At 43.2% G+C, this 25,732-nt stretch overlaps 1 protein-coding gene across 1 annotated transcript in view; it reads right to left on the bottom strand.

Moving 5' to 3' along the window:
• Window positions 1–267: 267 nt before the first annotated feature.
• LOC142197581 (pantetheinase-like) overlaps window positions 268–25,732 on the bottom strand; it is a 73,380-nt gene continuing 47,915 nt past the window's right edge. Inside the window, exons 5-7 of the mRNA XM_075267981.1 lie at window positions 1,899–2,269; window positions 1,107–1,271; window positions 268–393 (exon numbers count right to left, since the gene is read on the bottom strand). Of these exons, the coding sequence (XP_075124082.1) occupies window positions 268–393; window positions 1,107–1,271; window positions 1,899–2,269 (662 nt within the window). The remainder of the gene's footprint in view (window positions 394–1,106; window positions 1,272–1,898; window positions 2,270–25,732) is intronic.

A 25,732-nucleotide genomic window follows, 5' to 3' on the forward strand; every position in this document is an offset into this window, starting at 1 on the left:
ACATTCTGACCTGCCTCTTGTTGACTGATTTGAGGGAGTTACATGGCAATAGACGTAGTATCACATATTGATGTGATTATGTGATTATCTAGTGCATAGTCTATCTCCTACCACCACCTTAGGGCAGAGCTGTCTCCATCTCCTATACCGGGCTCTTTCCCACATGGTAGATGTTCTTTTTTGTCCTTTTATGCTTATTTAGTGATTTTTTTAATAGAATAAAGTATATATTGCCATAATAATAGTTATTCCGTGCAATTTCATATGTTAAGACAATTTTGAAATATTTAAATTTGTTGGATCTTTCATATAATTTCTACCCAAAAGATTGATATTGAGAAGTGCTTTAAAAGATATTTTTGGCTTATTCACTAAGCGCCCATCTTTCAGGACCTAAAAAAAAACAAGAAAAAAAGAATTCTTTAAGAAATGAAAATCAGCACTGGCAAGATATGGTATTTAACCTAAAGGAGTTTTCCTGGAGTAAAAAAATATCAGTGGTGATCAATATGAGATTGGTGGGGGTCAGACGCCCCAGACCCTCATCTCCCTCCTTATTTGAAGAGACTAGAGTGATTTAGCAACACCTAAGACCTGGTTCACATCTGCGTTCAGTATTCCGTTTGGGGAGTCTACTTGGGGACCCACTGAACAGAATACCGAAGGCATTAAAAAGTGGTTAGCAAAGAAACCACACAGACCCCATAGACTATAATGGGGTCCATGTGTTTTCTGCACAGTGGCCCCATGAATCATGCGGAGAGAAAAGTGCTGAAGGTAGCATAAAAACGCCACTTGTGACTATTATACATGACTGTATTTTTAATTTGTCACGTGTCACAAATAGGAAGACTGTATAGCATTTTGGCAAGTCATCAACTTGCACTTCGTCATCAATCTGGCGAATCCTCCACCGATGCAGACATCATCAAGACCAGCATATAATGCACTTTTCTTGATTAATTCATGCTTTTGTATATACAACATTTTAGTTTTATTATATAAATTTGTAAGCCTGCATTGCATATACTACAGCAATGGCTATGCTAATAAAAATACACGAGGGAACAATAACAACATAAGACCTAAAGATCAAAAAGAAATACCTCAAATACATCCGGATCCAACTGAACTCCAGTGAGCAGGACTTGTGGATAGACAATGGTGGATTGAAACGTACCAGCTAGAGAAAAGGATTCAAATTTGGTATATGCAGTGTCTGTAGCTGTGCGACAATTCTCTAAGCTCATACACTTCACCAGTGTACATACCTGAAAAACATGAAAGATATGACCACATATTTGCCTTAGGGGGCATTCACACGATGTAATGCGGCACTGATTCTTGCATGATAACTTGCGTAAGAATCAGCGCTGCAAAACAGAATCCCATTGACTTCAAAGTGTTACGCGCATTAAACGGAACCCATCGAAGTCAATGGGATTCTGTTTTGCAGCGCTGATTCTTACGCAAATTATCGTGCAAGAATCAGTGCCACGTTACATCGTGTGAATGCCCCCTAAAGTGGTTGTGTGGAGGAAATAAAATAAAACTGCCTCAGAATTGGTTAACATCATAAGACAAAGCATCTCACAGGTCTCTTGCCACTCCTGTGCTAAAGTTTACTGGCTTCTTACTAGTTTCTACATCCTGGATCCATGAACATACAGGAAATTCCAGGAGTGCGTGCTCCACCAATCTCTTAAAATGGCCACCCCTCCAGCTAGTATTTGGCTAAGAGGATATTGTCTGGAAATTGCTTTGTGCTGAGATGGAACCAGAAGATACAAAACAGAAGTAACCAGGGATCAGTGAGACTATGTTAATTATTTTTTGTCTTTAACCCATTCTGAGCCAATTGAATTGGTTTTTATTTTCAGCTGAAGATGAATAGTTACCTCAATGTAAAAGACTTGATATGGCCCATGGTAGCCATCGTAAGCGCCAAGCACATACACTTCATCATTTCTCTTCTCCATCATGCTATAGTTCAGGTAACAACATAGATGGTTGTGGCAAACCGAAGCATATCCTTGAGGTTCTGTCAGCTCGGTCACGGTATAGTTATCAAGTAGAAGTTTCCTAGTAAACACTTTGCTGCTTTGTAGAGGTTTCTTAATGTGAGAGGCATACTCGTGCCATTGAACAGGTGCCCATTCAGTGGTGTTTCTTGTGTAGGAGTTTAGTTCTGATATAACCAAATGGCCCTCATCGACCGTCTTGTTATAGTAATATGGCCCAAGCTTATTTGGTGAAAATATTCCACTTCCTTGAAAAAGATCATCAGTTTAAATTGTACATTTAATTTTTACTGGACATAATATTTTTAACGCTAAAATTTGATATACTGGAATTCCCATGCTATGGGATAACATCGACCTCCTGGTATAGTAAGATGTATAAATAGGGTGACCGTACAAGAACTGCAGAGGAAAAGGGCAGGACGGCGCTCACAGGTCCAATAGATTTTATTAATAAGAAGAATTGCACCAATTCTTCTTATTAATAAAATCTATTGGACCTGTGAGCGCCGTCCTGCCCTTTTCCTCTGCTGTTTCCCCGGTTGACACAACTGGTGCCTTTGAGACGTGCTGCTCCCCATACCTGGTATCATATACACCTTAGTACGGAGTTGTGAACGCTGTCACAACCAAACCAGGTGAGAGGCCACCAGGTCTGATACATTCATTACAATTATCCAAAAAGGTGAATCGACTATCTACACTATAAAGTGTGCTCGGTGTTTTTCTATCTCGTACAAGAACTGCAACATGTAATTATAATAATGATTAAATAAACATCATTGAATAATTACCTAACTTGCACCATATTATATCATATACTGGCACAATATGAAATTGCATTAAAGGGGTTTTCCATGCATAGCTAACATTATATATCCTTACACAACACTCCATAAAGTATACCTTTGTAAATGCTTTATTTTTATTATATGGCTGCATTCTCCTGATTTCAGAATAGGTTACATGATGCAAGTGTTTTTGACACTTCTGTTGAGGTTCCATTGCCTCCATAGAGGCAGTGGCGGAACTACCACTGTAACAGCCAGGGCCTGTGACCTTAGGGGGGCCCAGTTGGCACCTGCTGTTTTATTATTTTTTCGGACCCCAGAGTATAATGAACAGAGGCTCAGATGAAGTGATTAAACATAACAAACAGTTACTCACTAGAGATGCCGTTTCGAATAGTACTCGCTCATCTCTATTACTCACCTCTCCTGGGCTCCGGTGTGGGTTTTCAGGTCTACATTGATGTCAGAGTAGAAGGATAATTCATGTAGTAATGTCACTAAAATCAACCACACCTGCAGATTTCCTTCACTTCAAGTTTATATTCAAAGCCTATAATTCAATCCTTCACCACGTCAAACAAGCCGACTTCACAGCTCTCTTCTCTTTTCTCTCCAATAGCCCTAAACAACTCTTCGATAACTTTCATTCATTCCTTACTCCAAAGGTGCAGCCAATCTGAAAATGAATCTTTAACCCCTTAGTGACCAGCCTGTTTTGGACCTTAATGACCAAGCCAAATTTTTGAAATTTGCCCTGTGTGACTTTATCAATGAATAATTCTGTAACAGTATATTGCATCCAAGCGATTCTGATATTGTTTTTTCGTGACATGTTGTACTTTACTGAGAAGGTAAAATTAGACTGATATAACTTGTGTAAATTTATTAAAAAACTCGCAAATGCTGAAAATTTTGAAAATTTTTCAATGTTTTCCATTTTTAGCTGCGATATCTCACATATACACAATAATACAGGGCAAAAAAGTTAGTAGTTATATATTTCCAAATGTTCCTTTTGTGTTTCAAGCATATTTGAGATAATTTTAGCATATTTGAGTAACTTAGACAATTTACAAGTTTATCAAGTTTATAAGCAAATTTTGGAAATTTTGAGTGTGTGATTTTTTCCTGTACCAAGCTATGTTTGCAGACAGGAATAGGTGGCATAATGACAGAAACTCCCATTAAATGACCCAATTTGGAAAACTAGACCCCTTCAGGTATTCTTTGAGGGGTATAGTGAGCATTTTGATCAAACAAATATTGTTTTGCAAGAATTATTACAAATGATGAAAAAAATTTCATTTTCATTTTCTTCAAATATGTGTCATATTAAAGCCAGTTTTTTTGCACACAACACATCAAAAAGAAGAAACACACCCCAAAATATATCACCCCACTTCTCCCGTGTTAAAAAATGTTCACTTTGTGGCCTTAGTCCTATGTACGCACATACAGTAGGGCCTAAGAGGTAGGGAGGGCCAAATGGATTTCAAAACACAAATTTTGCTTGCAGATATTTTATGTCCATTGCACATTCAAACAAGATTTGAGTTACCAAAGCAATTGAAAACACCCATAAATGACACCATTTTATAAACTAGACCCCTTAGGGTATTCATTGAGGGGTATAGAGAGTACTTTGACCCTATAAGTTTTGAGAAAATTTGCGTCAAACAAAAAAAAATTCATATTTCATGTCATTTTATAGGCCGTTTTTTTTGCACATAACACAAGAAAATGAAGAAAAACACCCCAAAATAGATGACCCCATTTCTCCCATGGTCAAAAATGTACACTTTGTGGCATTAATCCCATGTACGGACGCACAGTAGGGCCCAAAAAGAAGGGAGCACCAACTGGATTTCAAGACACAATTTTTGCTTCTAAATGTTTCAGGCCCATTGCGCATTCAAACAAGATTTGAGTTACCAAAACAATTGAAAACCCCAATAAATGACACCATTTTATAAACTAGACCCCTTGAGGTATTCATTGAGGGGTATAGTGAGTATTTTGACCCCATAGGTTTTAAAAGAATTTGCGTCAAACAAAAATTTCTCATATTTTTTACACAAAAGAGTAATTTTAAAGGCAGCTTTTTTTTGCACATAACACATGAAAATGAAGAAAAACACCCCAAAATAGATGGCCCCATTTCTCCCGTGTTCAAAAATGTACACTTTGTGGCCTTAATTCTATGTACGGACGCACGGTAGGGCCCAAAAAGAAGGGATCACCAACTGGATTTCAAGACACAAATTTTGCTTGCAGATATTTCAGGCCCATTGCACATTCAAACAAGATTTGAGATACCAAAACACTTGAAACCCCCCATAAATGACCCCATTTTATAAACTAGACCCCTTAAGGTATTCATTGAGGGGTATAGTGAACATTTTGACCCTATAGCCGTTTCACAGATTTTACTAACTTAGGGATGTGTAGGTTAAAAATTAGTAAAATGTCCCTTTATCCCCAAAGTTTTCATTTTCACAAGGGGTTAAAGGAGAGAAAGCCCCCCACAGTTTGTTACACAATTTCTCCTGAACACGGCAATACCCCATATGTGGCCATAATCTGCTGTATGGGGACATGGTGGGGCTCAGAATGGAATGAGCGCTATTTGGATTTTGGAGGGCAGATGTTGCTGGAATAGTTTTCAGGTGCCATGTCGCATTTGCTGAACCCCTAAAGTACCAATACAATGGAAACCCCTCAAATGTGACTCCATTTTAAAAACTACACCCATCAAGGAATGTATCAAGGGGTATTATCATTTTGAGCCTAAAAATGCTTCCCAAAAATTAATGTACAAAATGAAAATTGAAATTTTTAAAGAAATATGCCATTTCGGTGCCCAATACGTTGCACCCACTTTGTGTTGTCAGAGACCTGCACTCCTAAAACTATTAAGGGGCCATCCCGAGGGTCAAAAAATTATATATGTGGGTGTAAACTGCCGCTTGGGCACACAGCAGGGCTCAGAAGAGAAGGAGCAGTGCGCTTTTTAGCTATTGGGGTACAGTGTTAGAGGGACTTTCGGGGCGCCATGTTGCTTTTGCAGAGCCCTGAAGGTGCCAGTAAACCGGCATTCGCCAAGAAGTGACCCCATTTTGTAGGGGAAATTTTAGGGTCTCGGCAAATATGACATGGTGTCCAAAAACCAACAATCTAAATCTGCACTCCAAAAGCACATAGCGCTCCTTCACATCTGCGCCCTGCTGTGTACCCAAATGGCGGTGTATGCCCACATGTATGACACTGGTGTACCCCGGATAACGGACTTAATGCCATATGTAGGTAGAAAGGCTGTTTGGGCACAGCCGGGCACAGAAGGAAAGGAGCGCTATATTGGTTTTTGGAGCACAGTTTGGTTTTAGGACACCATGCCACTTTTGCAAAGCCCCTGAAGTGGAATCTGCAGACATCTCACCCCATTTTGGACACTACCCCACTGATGGCATTTATCAAGCGGTGTAGCGAGCATTTTAACCCTTGAGGGTTGCATTTATTTGGTTTCCAGAAATGAAATTGCGGCTGATAATGAGAAGTTAAAAATGAAGTTTTCCAGAGATTCGCCATTTCAGTATCTGATATGTTGTGCCCAACTTATGTCAGCAGAGATACACACTCCAAAAACTGTTAAGTGGGTATCCCGGGCATAACAGCTTTCAGAGCGTTCATCTCTGATACGAGTCGGACACAACATATTACGCACTGAAATGACCGATTCTTGGAAAAATTGGCATTTTCACTTCTCACAATCAGCTTTGTATTCATTTATGGATAATATGTTATAGCAACACTTGGGGGTTAAAAATGCTCTCTGTACCCCTGGATAAATCCTTCAGGGGTGTAGTTTCCAAAATAAGGTCACATATCAGGGGATTCCACTTTACTGGCGCTTCAGCTCTGCAAAAGTGTCATGGCATCCAAAAACCAAACCGTCTGTGCTCCAAAAACCCAATAACCCTTCTTTTCCCTTCTGTGTCCGGCTGTGCCCTAATATCAGTTTATACCCACATATGACATTACGTCCGTTATCCTGGGTACACCAGTGTCATACATGTGTCATACATGTGGCATAAACTGCAGTTTGGGCGCACAGCAGGGCGCAGAAGGGAAGGAGCGCTATGCGACTTTTAGAGTACAGATTCAGATGTTTGGTATCCGGACGCCATGTCATGTTTGTAGAGCCTATAACGTACCAGAAAACTGGATTCCCCAAAGGAGTCACCCCATTTTGAAAACTGCACCCCTGAAAGAATATATCAGGGGGTGTAGTGAGTATTAGTATCCCGGACGTGATTGCAGAGGGGATGGCGAAGAGGGAATATATAAGCGGTGTGGAGGACATTGCAAACACCAAATTCCCTACTATGTCCCATGATTGGGGGAGTCACTCTGGGGTCACTTAGGGGGTCACTTCCGGTGTCTTTTCCCTCGTAAGCTGTAAATCTGGGGTGTCCCCTGATATCCGCTCGCACAGCTTATATATTCCCTACCTGACGCAGCCAGTTGTATTCTAATGATTTGGCGATTTTGGGGTTGTTTGTCTTCACATTACTAGATGCTATATTTTCTTTATTTTTCTGGTGACGTGGCCATATAAGGACTTGTTGTTTGCGGGATGAGGTGTATTTTGTAATGACACCATTTTTGGGTGCCTACAACTTATTGAATACATTTTATTAACCCTTTTTTGCAGGATTTTTTAAAGAAAAATCAATCCTGGCATTGCATTCTACCTTTTAAATTTTTCGCCATGCAGCGTACAATATAAGTAACATGTTCCCTTTATTCTGCGGATCGGTACGGTTACGGCGATACCTCATTTATAGTATTTTTTTATATGAGATACTAATTCTGTAGAATAAAAACACATTTAGGGACATAAATCAATGTTTTTTGCATCGCCATCTTCTGAGAAGCGTAACATTTTTATTTTTCGGTTGACAGTGTTGGTTGAGGGCTTATTTTTTGCGGGACAATGTGCGCTTTTTATTGGTACTGTTGTGGGGTGTATATGACTTTTTGATCACTTTTTATAGCATATTTTGTAAGGTGAGATGGCAAAAAATCACTACTTCCGGCGGGTTTTTTCCGGGTTTTTTTTTCGACGTTCACCGTATACATTAAATATTGTTGGAGTTTTATTGTTCAGATTGTTACGGACGCGACGATACCAAATATGTATTGTTTTTATTAAGTTTTAGGGGTTTTTTAATAGAATTCATTTTTTATAGAAAAAAGGAAATTTTGGAGCTTTATAAGTTTATTCATTTTTATCAGACACTTTATTTATTTTTCACTTTTTATTTTTTACTTTTACACTTTTTACTTTAGGACACTTGGATTAGTGATGCTTTGATAAAAGCATCACTAATTCTCTATCAGACGCTGCAGGACACAGCTGTCAGTGTCTTGCAGCGTCTGGAGGAAGTCAGACGCAGGGGCTGCCTGCGTCTGACTTCCTCTTAAAGCGGCAGGATCAACCAGGTATTGGGGGTCTTTTGGAGCTTGGGGTCACTGGCCAGACCCCAGGCTCCATGTTAGATACATCGGCACCCCTCGATCTCGCCGCGGGGGATGCCGATTCGGCCGGCACCGTCACGGAACCGCTTCAGTTCCGTGATCATGTTTGATCACGGAACTGAAGGGGTTAAAACCCCCCGATCGGAGACCCCTCCGATGGGGGGTAATGGAGCAGGGTCTTAGCTGTCAGATACAGCTAAGATCTGCTCCAATTACATCGGCACTGACAGGGAATCCTTCCCTGACTGCCCGACGTAATTTTACTATAGGGCAGTCAGGAAGGACCTGTCAGTGCCGACGTAATTTTACTATGGGCCGGTCGTTAAGGAGTTAAAAAATTGAAACTCTTGTGTTCCCTCCATCTACTAACTGACCCCACCCCATTATCTCCATTTCCATCTCTAGTCTTACTATAACACTGAGGCAAAGTGCCCACTGTTTCGGGGTTGTATTTTACTCGGATCTCACTTTACCACAGTGGTACGCTCACGTCATTTGCACATCTCCAGATACCCTCTCATACCATAACTTCTTCTTGTTTCCTCTCACCGACCCTGTCATGTTTTCTAAAGTATTGCAACTGTTGGAGAAATTCTCCAAGTCTTTATTACATGGCAGGTAAAATAGAAATTATTAAAATGATGGTACTTGCGATTGTGCTATATACTTTTCGTACTGTTTGTATATTTGTACCTATGTCATTTTTCACTAAGCTTCAGTCATTGATTGTGTCATTCATTTGAGGAGGAAAACAACCTAGAATATGGACACCCACTATGATTAAAAATATAACAGGTTATGGACTCTAGATTTTAAGGACACCAGATTCAGTCAGGAAGGATTTTTTTTCCCCTAAAATGGGGCAATTGGCATAAGCCTCATGGCTTTTTTTTTTGCCTTCCTCTGGATCAACACTGTAGGGGATTGTAATTAATGGACTAATGTCTTCATCCAACCTCATCTACTATGTAACTATTTGCTCTTGGTCAGCGGGCGACATGGAAGTGCTGGACATTTACACATATTATTTAAGTGCTCTCCTAAATCAAGCTAAACTATGGTAGGTTCCCACTTGTGATAAAACTTGGGCGAAGGGTCAGCTTTGGGTTGTTCCTTGATCTCTCCTTTAAAATTTAATACCTAAACCTTACAATCTCAGTGTACCCCTCTGTCAAGCATGGTGGAAATGGTCAAAGCCTGGAACTATTATACACAAATGGTGTCTCAGACAACATGTGTAGCTGCTTCCATTCTTCCACTTTGTTGCTTATATACAATGGTTGAAAATATTAATATTGACAATTTGAAATCAGCGGGGAGCAATTCAGTCAGGCCCCTTATTTCCCCAAAACCGAGCTCAGATTCTTTTTTTACCTCACCCTTAGTTTTGCCTTGTCTAATACCACTTTTTACAAATATCATCGTATCCATCATGCCCTGAATAACATTGATCCACCCAACTCAAATATGGCACGTCAAGTTATTTTTTATTTTATTTTTTTTAACAAACTCATCAAAACTAAGGGTATCTCCCTGATTTATAATATATTCACTCAATATTAGAGATGAGCGAACACTAAAATGTTCGAGGTTCGAAATTCGATTCGAACAGCCGCTCAATGTTCGTGTGTTCGAACGGGTTTCGAACCCCATTATAGTCTATGGGGAACAGATACTCGTTAAGGGGGAAACCCAAATCCGTGTCTGGAGGGTCACCAAGTCCACTATGACAACCCAGGAAATGATGCCAACACCTCTGGAATGACACTGGGACAGCAGGGGAAGCATGTCTGGGGGCATCTAACACACCAAAGACCCTCTATTACCCCAACATCACAGCCTAACAACTACACACTTTACACACTCAATACCACCTCTCTGACAGTAGGAAAACACCTTGAAACATGTGTATTTGGCACTTGCAGTGAGGACAGCTTGTCACCAGCAGTGAATTTAGCCCTTGTAGTAAGTTGAGGTTGGCACCAACATTTGTTTTGAAAATCAGGGTGGATTGAGCCTCTAACCAGCAGAGTTCGGGCAAATTCATGGTGGAGGGAGCCTCTAAAAACCCCAGTTTGGACCAATTCATGGTGGAGGGAGCCTCTAAAAACCCCAGTTTGGACCAATTCATGGTGGAGGGAGCCTCTAAAAACCCCAGTTTGGACCAATTCATGATGGAGGGAGCCTCTAAACAGCCCATTTTGGGCAAATTCATGGTGGAGGGAGCCTCTAAAAACCCCCAGTTTGGACCAATTCATGGTGGAGGAAGCCTCTAAAAACCCCAGTTTGGACCAATTCATGGTGGAGGGAGCCTCTAAACAGCTCAGTTTGGGCAAATTCATGGTGGAGGGAGCCTCTAAAAACCCCAGTTTGGACCAATTCATGATGGAGGGAGCCTCTAAACAGCCCAGTTTGGGCAAATTCATGGTGGAGGGAGCCTCTAAAAACCCCCAGTTTGGACCAATTCATGGTGGAGGAAGCCTCTAAAAACCCCAGTTTGGACCAATTCATGGTGGAGGGAGCCTCTAAAAACCCCAGTTTGGACCAATTCATGGTGGAGGGAGCCTCTAAACAGCCCAGTTTGGACCAATTCATGGTGGAGGGAGCCTCTAAAAACGCCAGTTTGGACCAATTCATGGTGGAGGGAGCCTCTAAACAGCCCAGTTTGGGCAAATTCATGGTGGAGGGAGCCTCTAAAAACCCCCAGTTTGGACCAATTCATGGTGGAGGGAGCCTCTAAAAACCCCAGTTTGGACCAATTCATGGTGGAGGTAGCCTCTAAACAGCCCAGTTTGGGCAAATTCATGGTGGAGGGAGCCTCTAAACAGCCCAGTTTGGGCAAATTCATGGTGGAGGGAGCCTCTAAAAACCCCAGTTTGGACCAATTCATGGTGGAGGGAGCCTCTAAAAACCCCAGTTTGGACCAATTCATGGTGGAGGGAGCCTCTAAAAACCCCAGTTTGGACCAATTCATGATGGAGGGAGCCTCTAAACAGCCCAGTTTGGGCAAATTCATGGTGGAGGGAGCCTCTAAAAACCCCCAGTTTGGACCAATTCATGGTGGAGGGAGCCTCTAAAAACCCCAGTTTGGACCAATTCATGATGGAGGGAGCCTCTAAACAGCCCAGTTTGGGCAAATTCATGGTGGAGGGAGCCTCTAAAAACCCCCAGTTTGGACCAATTCATGGTGGAGGGAGCCTCTAAAAACCCCATTTTGGACCAATTCATGGTGGAGGGAGCCTCTAAACAGCTCAGTTTGGGCAAATTCATGGTGGAGGGAGCCTCTAAAAACCCCAGTTTGGACCAATTCATGGTGGAGGGAGCATCTAAAAACCCCAGTTTGGACCAATTCATGGTGGAGGGAGCCTCTAAACAGCCCAGTTTGGACCAATTCATGGTGGAGGGAGCCTCTAAAAACCCCAGTTTGGACCAATTCATGGTGGAGGGAGCCGCTAAACAGCCCAGTTTGGACCAATTCATGGTGGAGGGAGCCTCTAACCAGCAGAGTTGGTGGAAATCAGGGTGGAGGGAGCCTCTAACCAGCAGAGTTGTGGGAAAGCAGGGTGGAGGGAGCCTCTAACCAGCAGAGTTGGTGGAAATCAGGGTGGAGGGAGCCTCTAACCAGCAGAGTTGTGGGAAAGCAGGGTGGAGGGAGCCTCTAACCAGCAGAGTTGTGGGAAAGCAGGGTGGAGGGAGCCTCTAACCAGCAGAGTTGTGGGAAAGCAGGGTGGAGGGAGCCTCTAACCAGTAGAGCTGGTGGAAATCAGGGTGGAGGGAGCCTCTAACCAGCAGAGTTGGGGGAAATCAGGGTGGAGGGAGCCTAGTATTAGCAGAATTGTGCAACGCTTATGGTGGATGAGTATGAGGATGCGGAGGAATTGGAGAGGTTGAGTACAGACATGGAGTTTCATGTTGGGGTGCTTTACACAGGTGGGCACAAAAATGAAGGCTCTATCCAGTGGTGGTTCATTTTTATCAAAGTGAGCCAGTCGGCACTCTCAGCTGACAGACGGGTGCGCTTGTCAGTGATGATGCCACCGGCTGCACTGAACACCCTCTCAGATAGGACGCTGGCGGCAGGACAGGACAGCACCTCCAAGGCATATAGGGCAAGTTCAAGCCACAGGTCCAACTTCGACACCCAATACGTGTAGGGCGCAGAGGGGTCGGAGAGGACAGGGCTGTGGTCGGAAAGGTATTCCCGCAACATGCGCCTATACTTCTCACGCCTGGTGACACTAGGACCCTCCGTGGCGGCACTTTGGCGAGGGGGTGCCATCAAGGTGTCCCAGACCTTAGACAGTGTGCCCCTCGTTTGTGTGGACCGGTGAGAACTTGGTTGCCTACTGGAGGAACTGCCCTCCCTGCCGCCAACGTCACATGCTGGAAACATCTCCATCATATTCTGCACCAATTGCCTGTGGCAAGCATTGATGCGATTGGCCCTCCCCTCTACCGGAATAAAAGACGAGATGTTGTTTTTATACCGGGGGTCAAGGATAGCAAAGATCCAGTACTGGTTGTCCTCCATGATTTTGACAATACGCTTGTCGGTTGTAAAGCACCCCAACATGAACTCAGCCATGTCTGCCACAGTGTTAGTTGGCATGACTCCTCTGGCCCCACCAGAAAGTTCAATCTCCATTTCCTCCTCATCCTCCATGTCTACCCATCCGCGCTGCAACAATGGGACGATTCGAAGTTTCCCGGAAGCCTCCTGTATCACCATCACATCATCGGACAACTCTTCTTCCTCCTCCTCCTCCTCCTCCTCCATTAAACGCAGTGAAGCGGACAGATGTGTGGACCTACTCTCCAGCTGTGACGGATCGAATGCTATCCCTGACTCCTCTGTGTGATCTGAGTTATCCCTGATGTCAATCAGGGATTCTCTCAGAACACACAAGAGCGGGATTGTAAGGCTCACCATCGCATCCTCAGAGCTCACCCTCCTTGTGGACTCCTCAAAGACCCGTAGGATGTCACAAAGGTCTCTCATCCATGGCCACTCATGGATGTGAAACTGAGGCAGCTGACTTTGTGGCACCCTAGGGTTTTGTAGCTGGTATTCCATCAAAGGTCTCTGCTGCTCAACCACTCTATTCAACATCTGAAACGTTGAGTTCCAGCGTGTGGGGACGTCGCACAAAAGCCGGTGTTGTGGCACATGCAGGCATTGCTGGAGAGATTTTAAGCTAGCAGCGGCTACTGTCGACTTGCGAAAGTGGGCGCACATGCGCCGCACTTTCACCAGTAGCTCTGGAACATTGGGGTAGCTCTTTAGGAAACGTTGCACCACTAGGTTGAAGACGTGGGCCAGGCATGGAACATGTTGGAGTCCGGCAAGCTCCAGAGCTGCTACCAGGTTCCGGCCGTTATCACAAACGACCATGCCTGGGCCCAGGTGCAGCGGCTCAAACCATATTGCCGTCTCATCGAGGAGGGCATCCCTCACCTCGGAGGCAGTGTGCTGTCTGTCCCCCAAGCTGATCAGCTTCAGCACAGCCTGCTGACATCTACCAACGCCAGTGCTGCAACGTTTCCAACTCGTAGCTGGGGTCAATCTAACAGCGGAGGAGGAGGCGGTGGCGGAGGAGGAGGCGGTGGCGGAGGAGGAGGCGGTAGAGGAGGAGGAGGAGGGGGGTGTTCTTCTCGTGTCCCTGCCAGGAATGTTAGGCGGGGAGACGAGGTACACCGGGCCAGTTTGGGAAGCAGTCCCAGCCTCAACTACATTCACCCAGTGTGCCGTCAGTGAAATGTAGCGTCCCTGTCCGCATGCACTTGTCCACGCGTCGGTGGTCAAGTGGACCTTTGTGCAAAGCGCGGAACTAAGGGCCCGCCTGATGTTGAGTGACACGTGCTGGTGCAAGGCGGGGACGGCACACCGGGAGAAGTAGTGACGGCTAGGGACGGCATAGCGAGGTGCCGCAGTTGCCATCAGGTCCAGGAAGGCGGGAGTTTCAACAAGCCGGAACGCCAACATCTCCTGGGCCAGCAGTTTAGCGATGTTGGCGTTCAAGGCTTGCGCGTGTGGGTGGTTAGCAGTGTATTTCTGCCGCCGCTCCAATGTCTGAGAGATGGTGGGTTGTTGTAAAGAAGCGCCTGATGGTGCCTTTGATGGTGCAGGAGAAGGAGATAACACAGGAACAGGGGAGGATGAGGGAGAAGTCAACAAAGTGGCGGAGGCAGATGAAGTGGTGTCCTGGCTCGTCCTCTGGAGTGCATCGCCAGCACAGTCAGCAGTGGCAGTGGCAGAGGCAGAGGCAGTGGCAGAGGCAGTGGCAGTGGCGTGAACGGCAGGCGGCCTTTGTCCTGCCGTTGCTGCCTGCCACTGATTCCAGTGCTTGGATTCCAAATGACGGCGCATTGAAGTGGTGGACAGGTTGCTCTTCTCAGAGCCCCTAATCAATTTCGAGAGGCAAATTGTGCAGACAACACTATATCTGTCCTCGGCGCATTCCTTGAAAAAACTCCACACCTTCGAGAAACGTGCCCTCGAGGTGGGAGTTTTTCGGGGCTGGGTACGAACTGGAACATCTTGGGAGATTCCGGGTGTGGCCTGGCTTCGCCTAAGCTGCTGACCTCTGCCTCTGCCTCTAGCTACCCTTTTTGGTGCTGCACCTGCCTCAACATCCACACTACTTTCCCCTCTTGACATCCCCCCTGTCCAGGTCGGGTCAGTGTCCTCATCATCCACCACTTCCTCTTCCAACTCCTGTCTCATCTCCTCCTCCCGCACAATGCGCCGGTCAACTGGATGCCCTGACGGCAACTGCGTCACATCATCGTCGATGAGGGTGGGTTGCTGGTCATCCACCACCAAATCGAACGGAGATGGAGGAGACTCTAGTGTTTGAGCATCTGGACACAGATGCTCCTCTGTTAGGTTCGTGGAATCGTGACGTGGAGAGGCAGGTTGAGGGACAATGAAAGGAGCGGAGAACAGCTCTGGGGAGCAGGGACAGTTGGGGTTATTGTTCTGTGAAGCTTGGGAATTTTGGGAGGAAGGAGGACAAGACTGTTGGGTAATAGGAGGAGAGGAGGCAGAGTCTGACTGGCTGCTGGACAATGTGCTGTAAGCGTTCTCTGACAGCCATTGCAAGACCTGTTCCTGGTTCTCGGGCCTACTAAGGTTTGTACCCTGCAGTTTAGTTAATGTGGCAAGCAACCCTGGCACTGTGGAGTGGCGCAATGCTTGCTGCCCCACAGGAGTAGGCACGGGACGCCCTGTGGCTTCACTGCTACCTTGCTCCCCAGAACCATTCCCCCGACCTCGCCCACGGCCTCGTCCACGTCCCTTTCCGGGAGCCTTGCGCATTTTGAATTCCCAGTTAGAAATTGGCACTATATACCAGTAGCAAAAATTGTGGGTGCACGTAACCCCAATATATTCTTTGAATTCCCAGTCAGACAATGGCACTATATACCAGTAGCAAGAAATGAGGGTATTTATAACCCCAATATATTCTTTGAATTACCAGTCAGAAACTGGCACTATATGGCAGTAGCAAGAAATGAGGGTATTTGTAACCCCAATATATTCTTTGAATTCCCAGTCAGACAATGGCACTATATACCAGTAGCAAGAAATGAGGGTATTTGTAACCCCAATATATTCTTTGAATTCCCAGTCAGACAATGGCACTATATACCAGTAGCAAAAATTGTGGGTGCACGTAACCCCAATATATTCTTTGAATTACCAGTCAGAAACTGGCACTATATGGCAGTAGCAAGAAATGAGGGTATTTATAACCCCAATATATTCTTTGAATTACCAGTCAGAAACTGGCACTATATGGCAGTAGCAAGAAATGAGGGTATTTGTAACCCCAATATATTCTTTGAATTCCCAGTCAGACAATGGCACTATATACCAGTAGCAAGAAATGAGGGTATTTGTAACCCCAATATATTCTTTGAATTCCCAGTCAGACAATGGCACTATATACCAGTAGCAAGAAATGAGGGTATTTATAACCCCAATATATTCTTTGAATTACCAGTCAGAAACTGGCACTATATGGCAGTAGCAAGAAATGAGGGTATTTGTAACCCCAATATATTCTTTGAATTCCCAGTCAGACAATGGCACTATATACCAGTAGCAAGAAATGAGGGTATTTGTAACCCCAATATATTCTTTGAATTCCCAGTCAGACAATGGCACTATATACCAGTAGCAAGAAATGAGGGTATTTATAACCCCAATATATTCTTTGAATTCCCAGTCAGACAATGGCACTATATACCAGTAGCAAGAAATGAGGGTATTTATAACCCCAATATATTCTTTGAATTCCCAGTCAGACAATGGCACTATATACCAGTAGCAAGAAATGAGGGTATTTGTAACCCCAATATATTCTTTGAATTCCCAGTCAGACAATGGCACTATATACCAGTAGCAAGAAATGAGGGTATTTGTAACCCCAATATATTCTTTGAATTCCCAGTCAGACAATGGCACTATATACCAGTAGCAAGAAATGAGGGTATTTGTAACCCCAATATATTCTTTGAATTCCCAGTGAGACAATGGCACTATATACCAGTAGCAAAAATTGTGGGTGCACGTAACCCCAATATATTCTTTGAATTACCAGTCAGAAACTGGCACTATATGGCAGTAGCAAGAAATGAGGGTATTTGTAACCCCAATATATTCTTTGAATTCCCAGTCAGACAATGGCACTATATACCAGTAGCAAGAAATGAGGGTATTTATAACCCCAATATATTCTTTGAATTCCCAGTCAGACAATGGCACTATATACCAGTAGCAAGAAATGAGGGTATTTATAACCCCAATATATTCTTTGAATTCCCAGTCAGACAATGGCACTATATACCAGTAGCAAGAAATGAGGGTATTTGTAACCCCAATATATTCTTTGAATTCCCAGTCAGACAATGGCACTATATACCAGTAGCAAGAAATGAGGGTATTTGTAACCCCAATATATTCTTTGAATTCCCAGTCAGACAATGGCACTATATACCAGTAGCAAAAATTGTGGGTGCACGTAACCCCAATATATTCTTTGAATTACCAGTCAGAAACTGGCACTATATGGCAGTAGCAAGAAATGAGGGTATTTGTAACCCCAATATATTCTTTGAATTCCCAGTCAGACAATGGCACTATATACCAGTAGCAAGAAATGAGGGTATTTATAACCCCAATATATTCTTTGAATTACCAGTCAGAAACTGGCACTATATGGCAGTAGCAAGAAATGAGGGTATTTGTAACCCCAATATATTCTTTGAATTCCCAGTCAGACAATGGCACTATATACCAGTAGCAAGAAATGAGGGTATTTATAACCCCAATATATTCTTTGAATTCCCAGTCAGACAATGGCACTATATACCAGTAGCGAGAAATGAGGGTATTTATAACCCCAATATATTCTTTGAATTACCAGTCAGAAACTGGCACTATATGGCAGTAGCAAGAAATGAGGGTATTTGTAACCCCAATATATTCTTTGAATTCCCAGTCAGACAATGGCACTATATACCAGTAGCAAAAATTGTGGGTGCACGTAACCCCAATATATTCTTTGAATTCCCAGTCAGACAATGGCACTATATGGCAGTAGCAAAAATAGTGGGTGTATATAGCCCCAATTCTATTGCTAGGGGACTTGCAGTGTATTTCTGGGGTGAAAGTGGGGGGGCACACCGTTGGAACGGGTATCGGGGGTATATATCGGGTATACGGGAATACACTGTCAGTGTATTCCATTCAGGATCCTGGGAAAGCTGGGTTGCGGCGATTGAGCCCGTCAGTGCCACGTTACACTGACAAGCTTCTCCCTGGAATTGAAGTTATATGTAAGCCCAATATATTCTTTGAATTCCCAGTGAGACAATGGCACTATATGGCAGTAGCAAAAATAGTGGGTGTATATAGCCCCAATTCTATTGCTAGGGGACTTGCAGGGTATTTCTGGGGTGAAGGTGGGGGGGCACACCGTTGGAACGGGTATCGGGGGTATATATCGGGTATACGGGAATACACTGACAGTGTATTCCATTCAGCATCCTGGGAAAGCTGGGTTGCGGCGATTGAGCCCGTCAGTGCCACGTTACACTGACAAGCTTCTCCCTGGAATTTAGCTCTTATAAGAGCTGTTGTGGTTGTCTTCTCCTTCCTATCCTAGCCTGTCCCTGCCTACCCAGAATCTAAGCCCTAGCTAGCTGGACGGAAACCTCCGTCCCCGGTGAATTGCAAGCTCAGAATGACGCGAAGCTGGGCGGCGCTGTTCTTTTAAATTAGAGGTCACATGTTTTCGGCAGCCAATGGGTTTTGCCTACTTTTCTCAACGTCACCGGTGTCGTAGTTCCTGTCCCACCTACCCTGCGCTGTTATTGGAGCAAAAAAGGCGCCAGGGAAGGTGGGAGGGGAATCGAGTAATGGCGCACTTTACCACGCGGTGTTCGATTCGATTCGAACATGCCGAACAGCCTAATATCCGATCGAACATGAGTTCGATAGAACACTGTTCGCTCATCTCTACTCAATATGCTTTCTTAGATGGGAGTTTGATATTAAAATCAGTTTTACTATTCAACAAAGGTTTTCAGCGTTGTCATGACCCATAAAGCTTTTGAAAAGCATGGTCTATTGGGAAATGATGAGAAAATTCATTTTTAGATGGTACCTGATTCTGGTCCGAATTACTTTGATGACCTTTAATGTCGATACTGTCTTGTGCTGGAGAGGCTGCAGCCCCCGGAGTTCTTATATACATGCACGGTGGGATTGTCCAGTTATTTACCCATTTTGGAAACTTATGGAAAGGGTAACTATAATTCTTTCAGCCCTTCTACCTCTGATAGCCTTTTGTTTTTAGGAGTTGGACTATGTTCCTGTAAGTAGGTTTATTCTTTCATGAATTATAATGGCTGCTACACCCCTAACTACTTAAAGGGGTTGTCCCATCACAAGGATCCTATCTATACTGCTGGTTAATGTGGATGTAAGACTTTTCCTAAATACACTGCTTCAGCAAAACTGCTTTGTTTGTCCACTATCTCACTTTATTCAATTCTTTGTGGCCACAGCCCTGACCTAGCTGCTCCTGAGTCAAATGATGTATCTGCTGCTCTCAGGGGGGAGGGAGGAGGGGCAAAGTGCAGGGAGCGAGCCTGTGTATCTAGCTAATCCTGTGTCTGCACCATGTGACCTAGGTCCTGCACTCAGATAGGGGAGAGGAGCTGCTTTCATTTCTTCTGTTCTCCCAGTTATCAGGCTAATTCAATAGTGTTCATTATGGCAGAGACAGGCAGTCTCTGTATGTAACACAGAATGGAGTTGCTGCTGCCTGTACTTCATAGTCCAATGTGGGTGGGCGGAGCTACATGTGAATTTGGGGGCGGAGCTAAACGGCAGGTTGCCCGTGAAACCCCGCCCACCAAATGATGCAAGAAACCAGGAAGAAAGAAGATTTTACAAGAGTGAAGACTGCTGAGTATGTGAGGTGGGAATACCCCTTTAATAAAGTTAACTATTCTTTTTATATTGAAAAGGCCATTTCAATTTCATCTCATTTTCTCAAGAAATTCTATTACCAAGGGTATTTGTGGTCCACTCATTCTGGAAATTCCCTTGGTCTGTTGTCAGTCTATAGAGTTCCACTGAGGACTCTTCTCCTTTTATGTTCTATAGAATTCTGATATAATGTGATTAATTATTCTGTAATTACCTGTTCCTTGTGGGGTTTTTTCCTTTTACTATGTTACTGTCCTTATCAGTATTGACTTATTTTATAGTTCTCCTCCTTGTGTGTTTTTTTCTCCTTTGCCGGACTGTTTTTGGGTTTTTAATTATAGTTATCTACAACATTTCAATTAAAAAAAAAAACTTTATCTCCAGAATCCGCCCCTTTTCTCGCTATGGAAACATAAAAATTCTCTGCTAATTGGTCTTTACATTCACCACAGAACACAATAGAAAATGATCACACTCACGTATAAATCCATCCATTGCCTCATAGATTGTAAGCTCTCACAAGCAGGGCGCTCATTCTTATTGTTTGATATGTTAACCGGTTAAGGACCAGGCCCAGAAGTACATTAAGGACCGGGCCTCTTTTTTCAAAACTGACATGTGTCACTTTAAATGGCAATAACTTTGAGACGCTTTAACTTACACAAGTGATTTTGAGATTGTTTTTTCGTAACACATTATACTTCATGTTAGTGGTAAACACTAATCAATATTTTTGTATTTATTTATAAAAAAACTAGCAAATTTGATGGAAATTTGGAAAAAATTGCAATTTTCAAAATGTGAAATTCTCTGCTTTTCAGGCAGATAGTCATACCATCCAAATACATGAATAAATATTATCTACCATATCTCTGCTTTATATTGGCATCATCTTTTGATTGTCTTTTAATTCATTTTGGATGTTACAAGGCTTACAAGTGTAACAGCGATTTTCCAGATTTACAAGAAAATTCCTCAAACTAATTTTTTAGGGAACACTTCAGTTCTGAAAGGAATTATAAAGGCCTGTATAATAGAAACCCCCATAAATCACCCCATTTTCAAAACTGCACCCCTCAAATTATTCAAAACAGCATTTGGAATGTTTGTTAACCCTTTAAGCATTTCATTAGAATAAAAATAATATGGAGGTCAAATTTAGACATTTCATTTTTTTTCACTAATACATTCATTTAGACCTAAAATTAACACATTCACAAAGGGTTAAAGGAGAAAATGCATCTCACATTTTGTTATGCAATTTCTCCTGTGCACAGAAATACCCCACATGTGGGTGTAAACTGATTTTTGGGCACACGGCAGTGCACGAAAGGGAAGGAGCGACACTGGGTGTTTGAACAGCATATTTTGCTGGAATAATTTTCAGGCACTATGTCGCATTTGCAGAGCCCCTAGAGTACCAAAACAATGGAAACCCCCCAAAAGTGACCATTTTAGAATCTACACCCCTCACAGAATTCATCAAGGGGTATAGTCAGCATTTAGACCCTACAGTTGTTTCACAGATTTTACTAACATTGGAATGTGTAAATGAAAAATTACTAAAATGTCCCTTTATCCCAAAAGTTTTCATTTTCACAAGGGGTTAAAGGAGTAAAAGCCCCCCAAAGTTTGTTAAACAATTTCTCCTGAACACGGCAATACCCCATGTGTGGCCATATTCTGCTGTATGGGAACATGGCGGGGCTCAGAATGGAAGGAGCGCTATTTGGCTTTTGGATGGCAGATTTTGCTGGAATAATTTTTAGGTGCCATGTCGCATTAGCAGAGCCCCTAGAGAACCAATACAGTGGAAACCCCCTAAAAGTGACCCCATTTTGGAAACTACACCCCCCACAGAACATATCAAAGGGTAGAGTGAGCATTTTGACCCTACAGCTGTTTCACAGATTTTATTAACATTGGGACATGAAAATGAAAATTTACTTTTTTTCCAACAAACTGTCAATTTAACCCCAAATTTTTTGATTTTCACAAGAGGATAAAGGAGAAAAAGCTCCCTAAAGTTCATTACACAAATTCTCCTGAACACAGAAATGCCCCATATGTGGCCATAATCTGCTGTATGGGAACATGGCGGGGCTCAGAATGAAAAGAGCGATATTTGGCTTTTGAAGGGCAGATTTTGCTGGAATATTTTTCAGGTGCCATGTCGCATTTGCAGAGCCCCTAGTGTACCAATAAAGTGGAAACCCCCTAAAAGTGACCCCATTTTGGAAACTACACCCCTCATAGAATTTATCTAGGGGTAGAGTGAGTATTTTGGCCTCACAGCTGATTCACAGATTTTATTAACAATGGGACGTAAAAATGAAAAATTACTTTTTTTTCCAATTAATCGTCCATTTAGCGCCATATTTTTAATTTTGCAAGTAGCTGAAGAATTAAAAGCCCCCCAGAGTTTGTTACACAATTTCTTCTTAACACGGCAATACCCCATATGTGGCCATAATCTGCTGTATGGGTACATGGTGGGGCTCAGAATGGAAAGAGCGCTATTTGGCTTTTGGAAAACAGATGTGGCTGGAATAGTTCTCAGGTGCCATGTCGCATTAGCTGAGCCCCTAAAGTATCAATACAATGGAACCCCCCCATTGTGACCCCATTTTAGAAACTACACAGGTGACAGTAAACTGGAATTCACCAAGAAGTGACCCCATTTTGTAGGGACAATTTTAGGGCCTCTGCAAATGTGACGTGGTGTCCAAAAACAAGAATCTAAATCTGCACTCCAAAAGCACATATCGCTCCTTCACATCTGCGTCCTGCTGGGTACCCAAATAGCGGTGTATGCCCACATGTATGACACTGGTGTACCCCGGATAATGTACTTAATGCCATATGTGGGTATAAATGGCTGTTTGGGCACAGCCGGGCACAGAAGGGAAGGAGTGCTATTTTGGTTTTTGGAGCACAGTTTGGTTTTAGGACACCATGCCACTTTTGCAAAGCCCCTGAATTGTCAATAAAGTGGAATCTGCAGACATGTCACCCCATTTTGGACACTACCCCACTCATGGGATTTATCAAGTGGTGTAGCGAACATTTTTAACCCCTGAGTGTTGCATTTATTTAGTTTCCAGAAATGAAATCACAGCTGATAATGAGAAGTTAAAAATGAAAATTTTCCAGAGATTCGCCATTTTAGTGCCCGATATGTTGTGCCCAACTTATGTCAGCAGAGACACTCCAAAAACTGGTAAGCGGGTATCCCGGGCACAACAGCTTTTAGAGCGTTCACCTCTGATACAAGGCGGGCACAACATGTTACGCACAGAAATGACGGATTCCTGGAAAAATTGTCATTTTCACCTTTCACAATCAGCTGCGTATTCATTTATGGATAATAAGTTATAGCAACACTTGGGGTTAAAAATGCTCTCTGTACCCCTGGATAAATCCTTCAGGGGTGTAGTTTCCAAAATAAGGTCTCATATCAGGGGATTCCACTTTACTGGCGTTTCAGCTCTGCAAAAGTGTCACGGCATCCAAAAACCAAACCGTCTGTGCTCCAAAAACCCAATAACTCTTCTTCCCTTCTGTGTCCGGCTGTGCCCTAATATCAGTTTATACCCACATATGACATTACGCCAGTTATCCTGGGTACACCAGTGTCATACATGTGTCATACATGTGTCATAAACTGCAGTTTGGGCGCACAGCAGGGCGCAGAAGCGAAGGAGCGTTATGCGGCTTTTGGAGCACAGATTTGGATGTTTGGTATTTGAACGCCATGTCATGTTTGTAGAGCCTGTAAGGTACCAGAAAAGCGGATTCCCCAAAGGAGTGACCCCATTTTGAAAACTGCACCCCTCAAAGAATTTATCAGGGGGTGTAGTGAGTATTAGTATTCCAGACGTGACTGCACAGCGGATGGCGAAGAGGGAATATATAAGCAGTGCGGAGGACATTGCAAACACCAAATTCCCTACTATGTCCCAGTAGCTCCTATGATTGAGGGAGTCACTCTGGGGGTCACTCTGGGGGTCACTTCTGGTGTTTTTTCGCTCATAAGCTGTAAATCTGGGGTGTCCCCTGATATTCGCTCACACAGCTTATATATTCCCTTCCTGCCGCAGCCAGTTGTGTTCTAATAATTTGGCGATTTTTGGGGGGTTTTGCCTTGACATTGCTAGATGCTATATTTTCTTTATTTTTCTGGTGACATGGCCATATAAGGGCTTGTTGTTTGCTGGATGAGATGCATTTTGTAATGACACCATTTTTGGGTGCCTACAACTTATAGAATATATTTTATTAACTCTTTCTTGATGGCTTAAAAAAAAAAAAAATCAATCCTGCATTGAGTTTTACATTTTAAATTTTTCGCCATGCAGCGTACAGTATAAGTGACATGTGTCCTTTATTCTGCGGGTCGGTACGGTTACGGCGATACCTCATTTATGTTATTTTTTTATGCGTAACTAATTCTGCAGAACAAAAACACATATGGGGACATAAATCAATGTTTTTTGCATCGCCATCTTCTGAGAGGCGTAACATTTTTATTTTTCGGTTGACAGTGTTGTTTTAGGGCTTATTTTTTGCAGGAAAATGTGCGCTTTTTATTGGCACTATTGTGGGGTGCATATGACTTTTTGATCACTTTTTATAGTATATTTTGTAGGATGAGATGGCAAAAATCATTACTTCCGGCGAGTTTTTTCTGGGGTTTTTTTCCGACGTTCACCGTGTACATTAAATATTATTTCAGTTTTATTGTACAGGTTGTTACGGAAGCAGCGATACCAAATATGCATTGCTTTTTTTAATTTTTAGTGCTTTTTTTTATATAATTCATTTTGTATAGAAAAAAGGGATTTTTGGACTTTAGAACTTTATTACTTTTTTCATACTCTTTATTTTTTTTTTTAAACTTTTTTTTTTACTTTTTCATGTGTCCCTTTAGGACACTTGAATCAGTTGATGCTTTGATGAAAGCACCAACTGATTCTGTATAGTAGCTTGCAGGACACGAGCAGGACATGAGCCTGCTCGTGTCCTGCAAGCTGCAGAGGAAGTGAGACACATCGCTCACTTCCTCCACCGCCTGGCAGGATCACCAGGTATGTGGGGGCTCCGGTAGTCTGGGGTCACTGGCCAGACCCCAGACTACCTGTTACTGACATCGGCACCCCTCGATCTCGCCGCGGGGGGTGCCGATCACTTTCAATTGTCGGCGGATCCCTTTCGATCGCGCCGTGATGTTTGACGGCGCAATCGAAAGGGTTAACACGTCCAGTCGGACTCAGTTCCGACTGGATGTTATGGAGGAAGGGGTTAGGTGTTAGTAACACCTAACCCCTGTCCCCCCCGCACCCCTCCCCCCGCCAGAAAGGTACCTAAAGGCCGGACGTATTTCGGCAATAGTCCGGTCTTTAGGTACCAGCACATGAGGACGTAAATTTACGTACGGCGGTCCTCATGTGGTTAATTTTGTCACACTGTAAGGTGAAATATTGTCTGTTCTTGTACTTTGTGATTTGTAAAGTAGAATATGTTGGTGCTATGTAAATAAAATTATTATGTCCCAATACTGGGATAATGCATGCAATGATGTATTCATTACAGTACAAGGATGTGCACACCCAATGTCACAGCACTGAGATAATGCACACAGTGATGTCACAGTACAGAAATAATAAACACAGGACTGGGACAATGCAACACAGTGGTGTCATAGTACACGGATAATGGATACAGTTATGTGACAATACCGGGAGAATGTTCACTGTGATGTCATAGTGCAAGGTATAAGGCCTACTATCATATCACAGCACAGGGATATATACTGTAGCATTACAGCATATAAGGAAAATCATTATAATGATGTCACTTGCAGGCATTATGATGTCCTA

Source organism: Leptodactylus fuscus, chromosome 3 (genome assembly GCF_031893055.1).
Source record: "Leptodactylus fuscus isolate aLepFus1 chromosome 3, aLepFus1.hap2, whole genome shotgun sequence".
In the NCBI taxonomy this organism is placed as follows: domain Eukaryota; kingdom Metazoa; phylum Chordata; class Amphibia; order Anura; family Leptodactylidae; genus Leptodactylus; species Leptodactylus fuscus.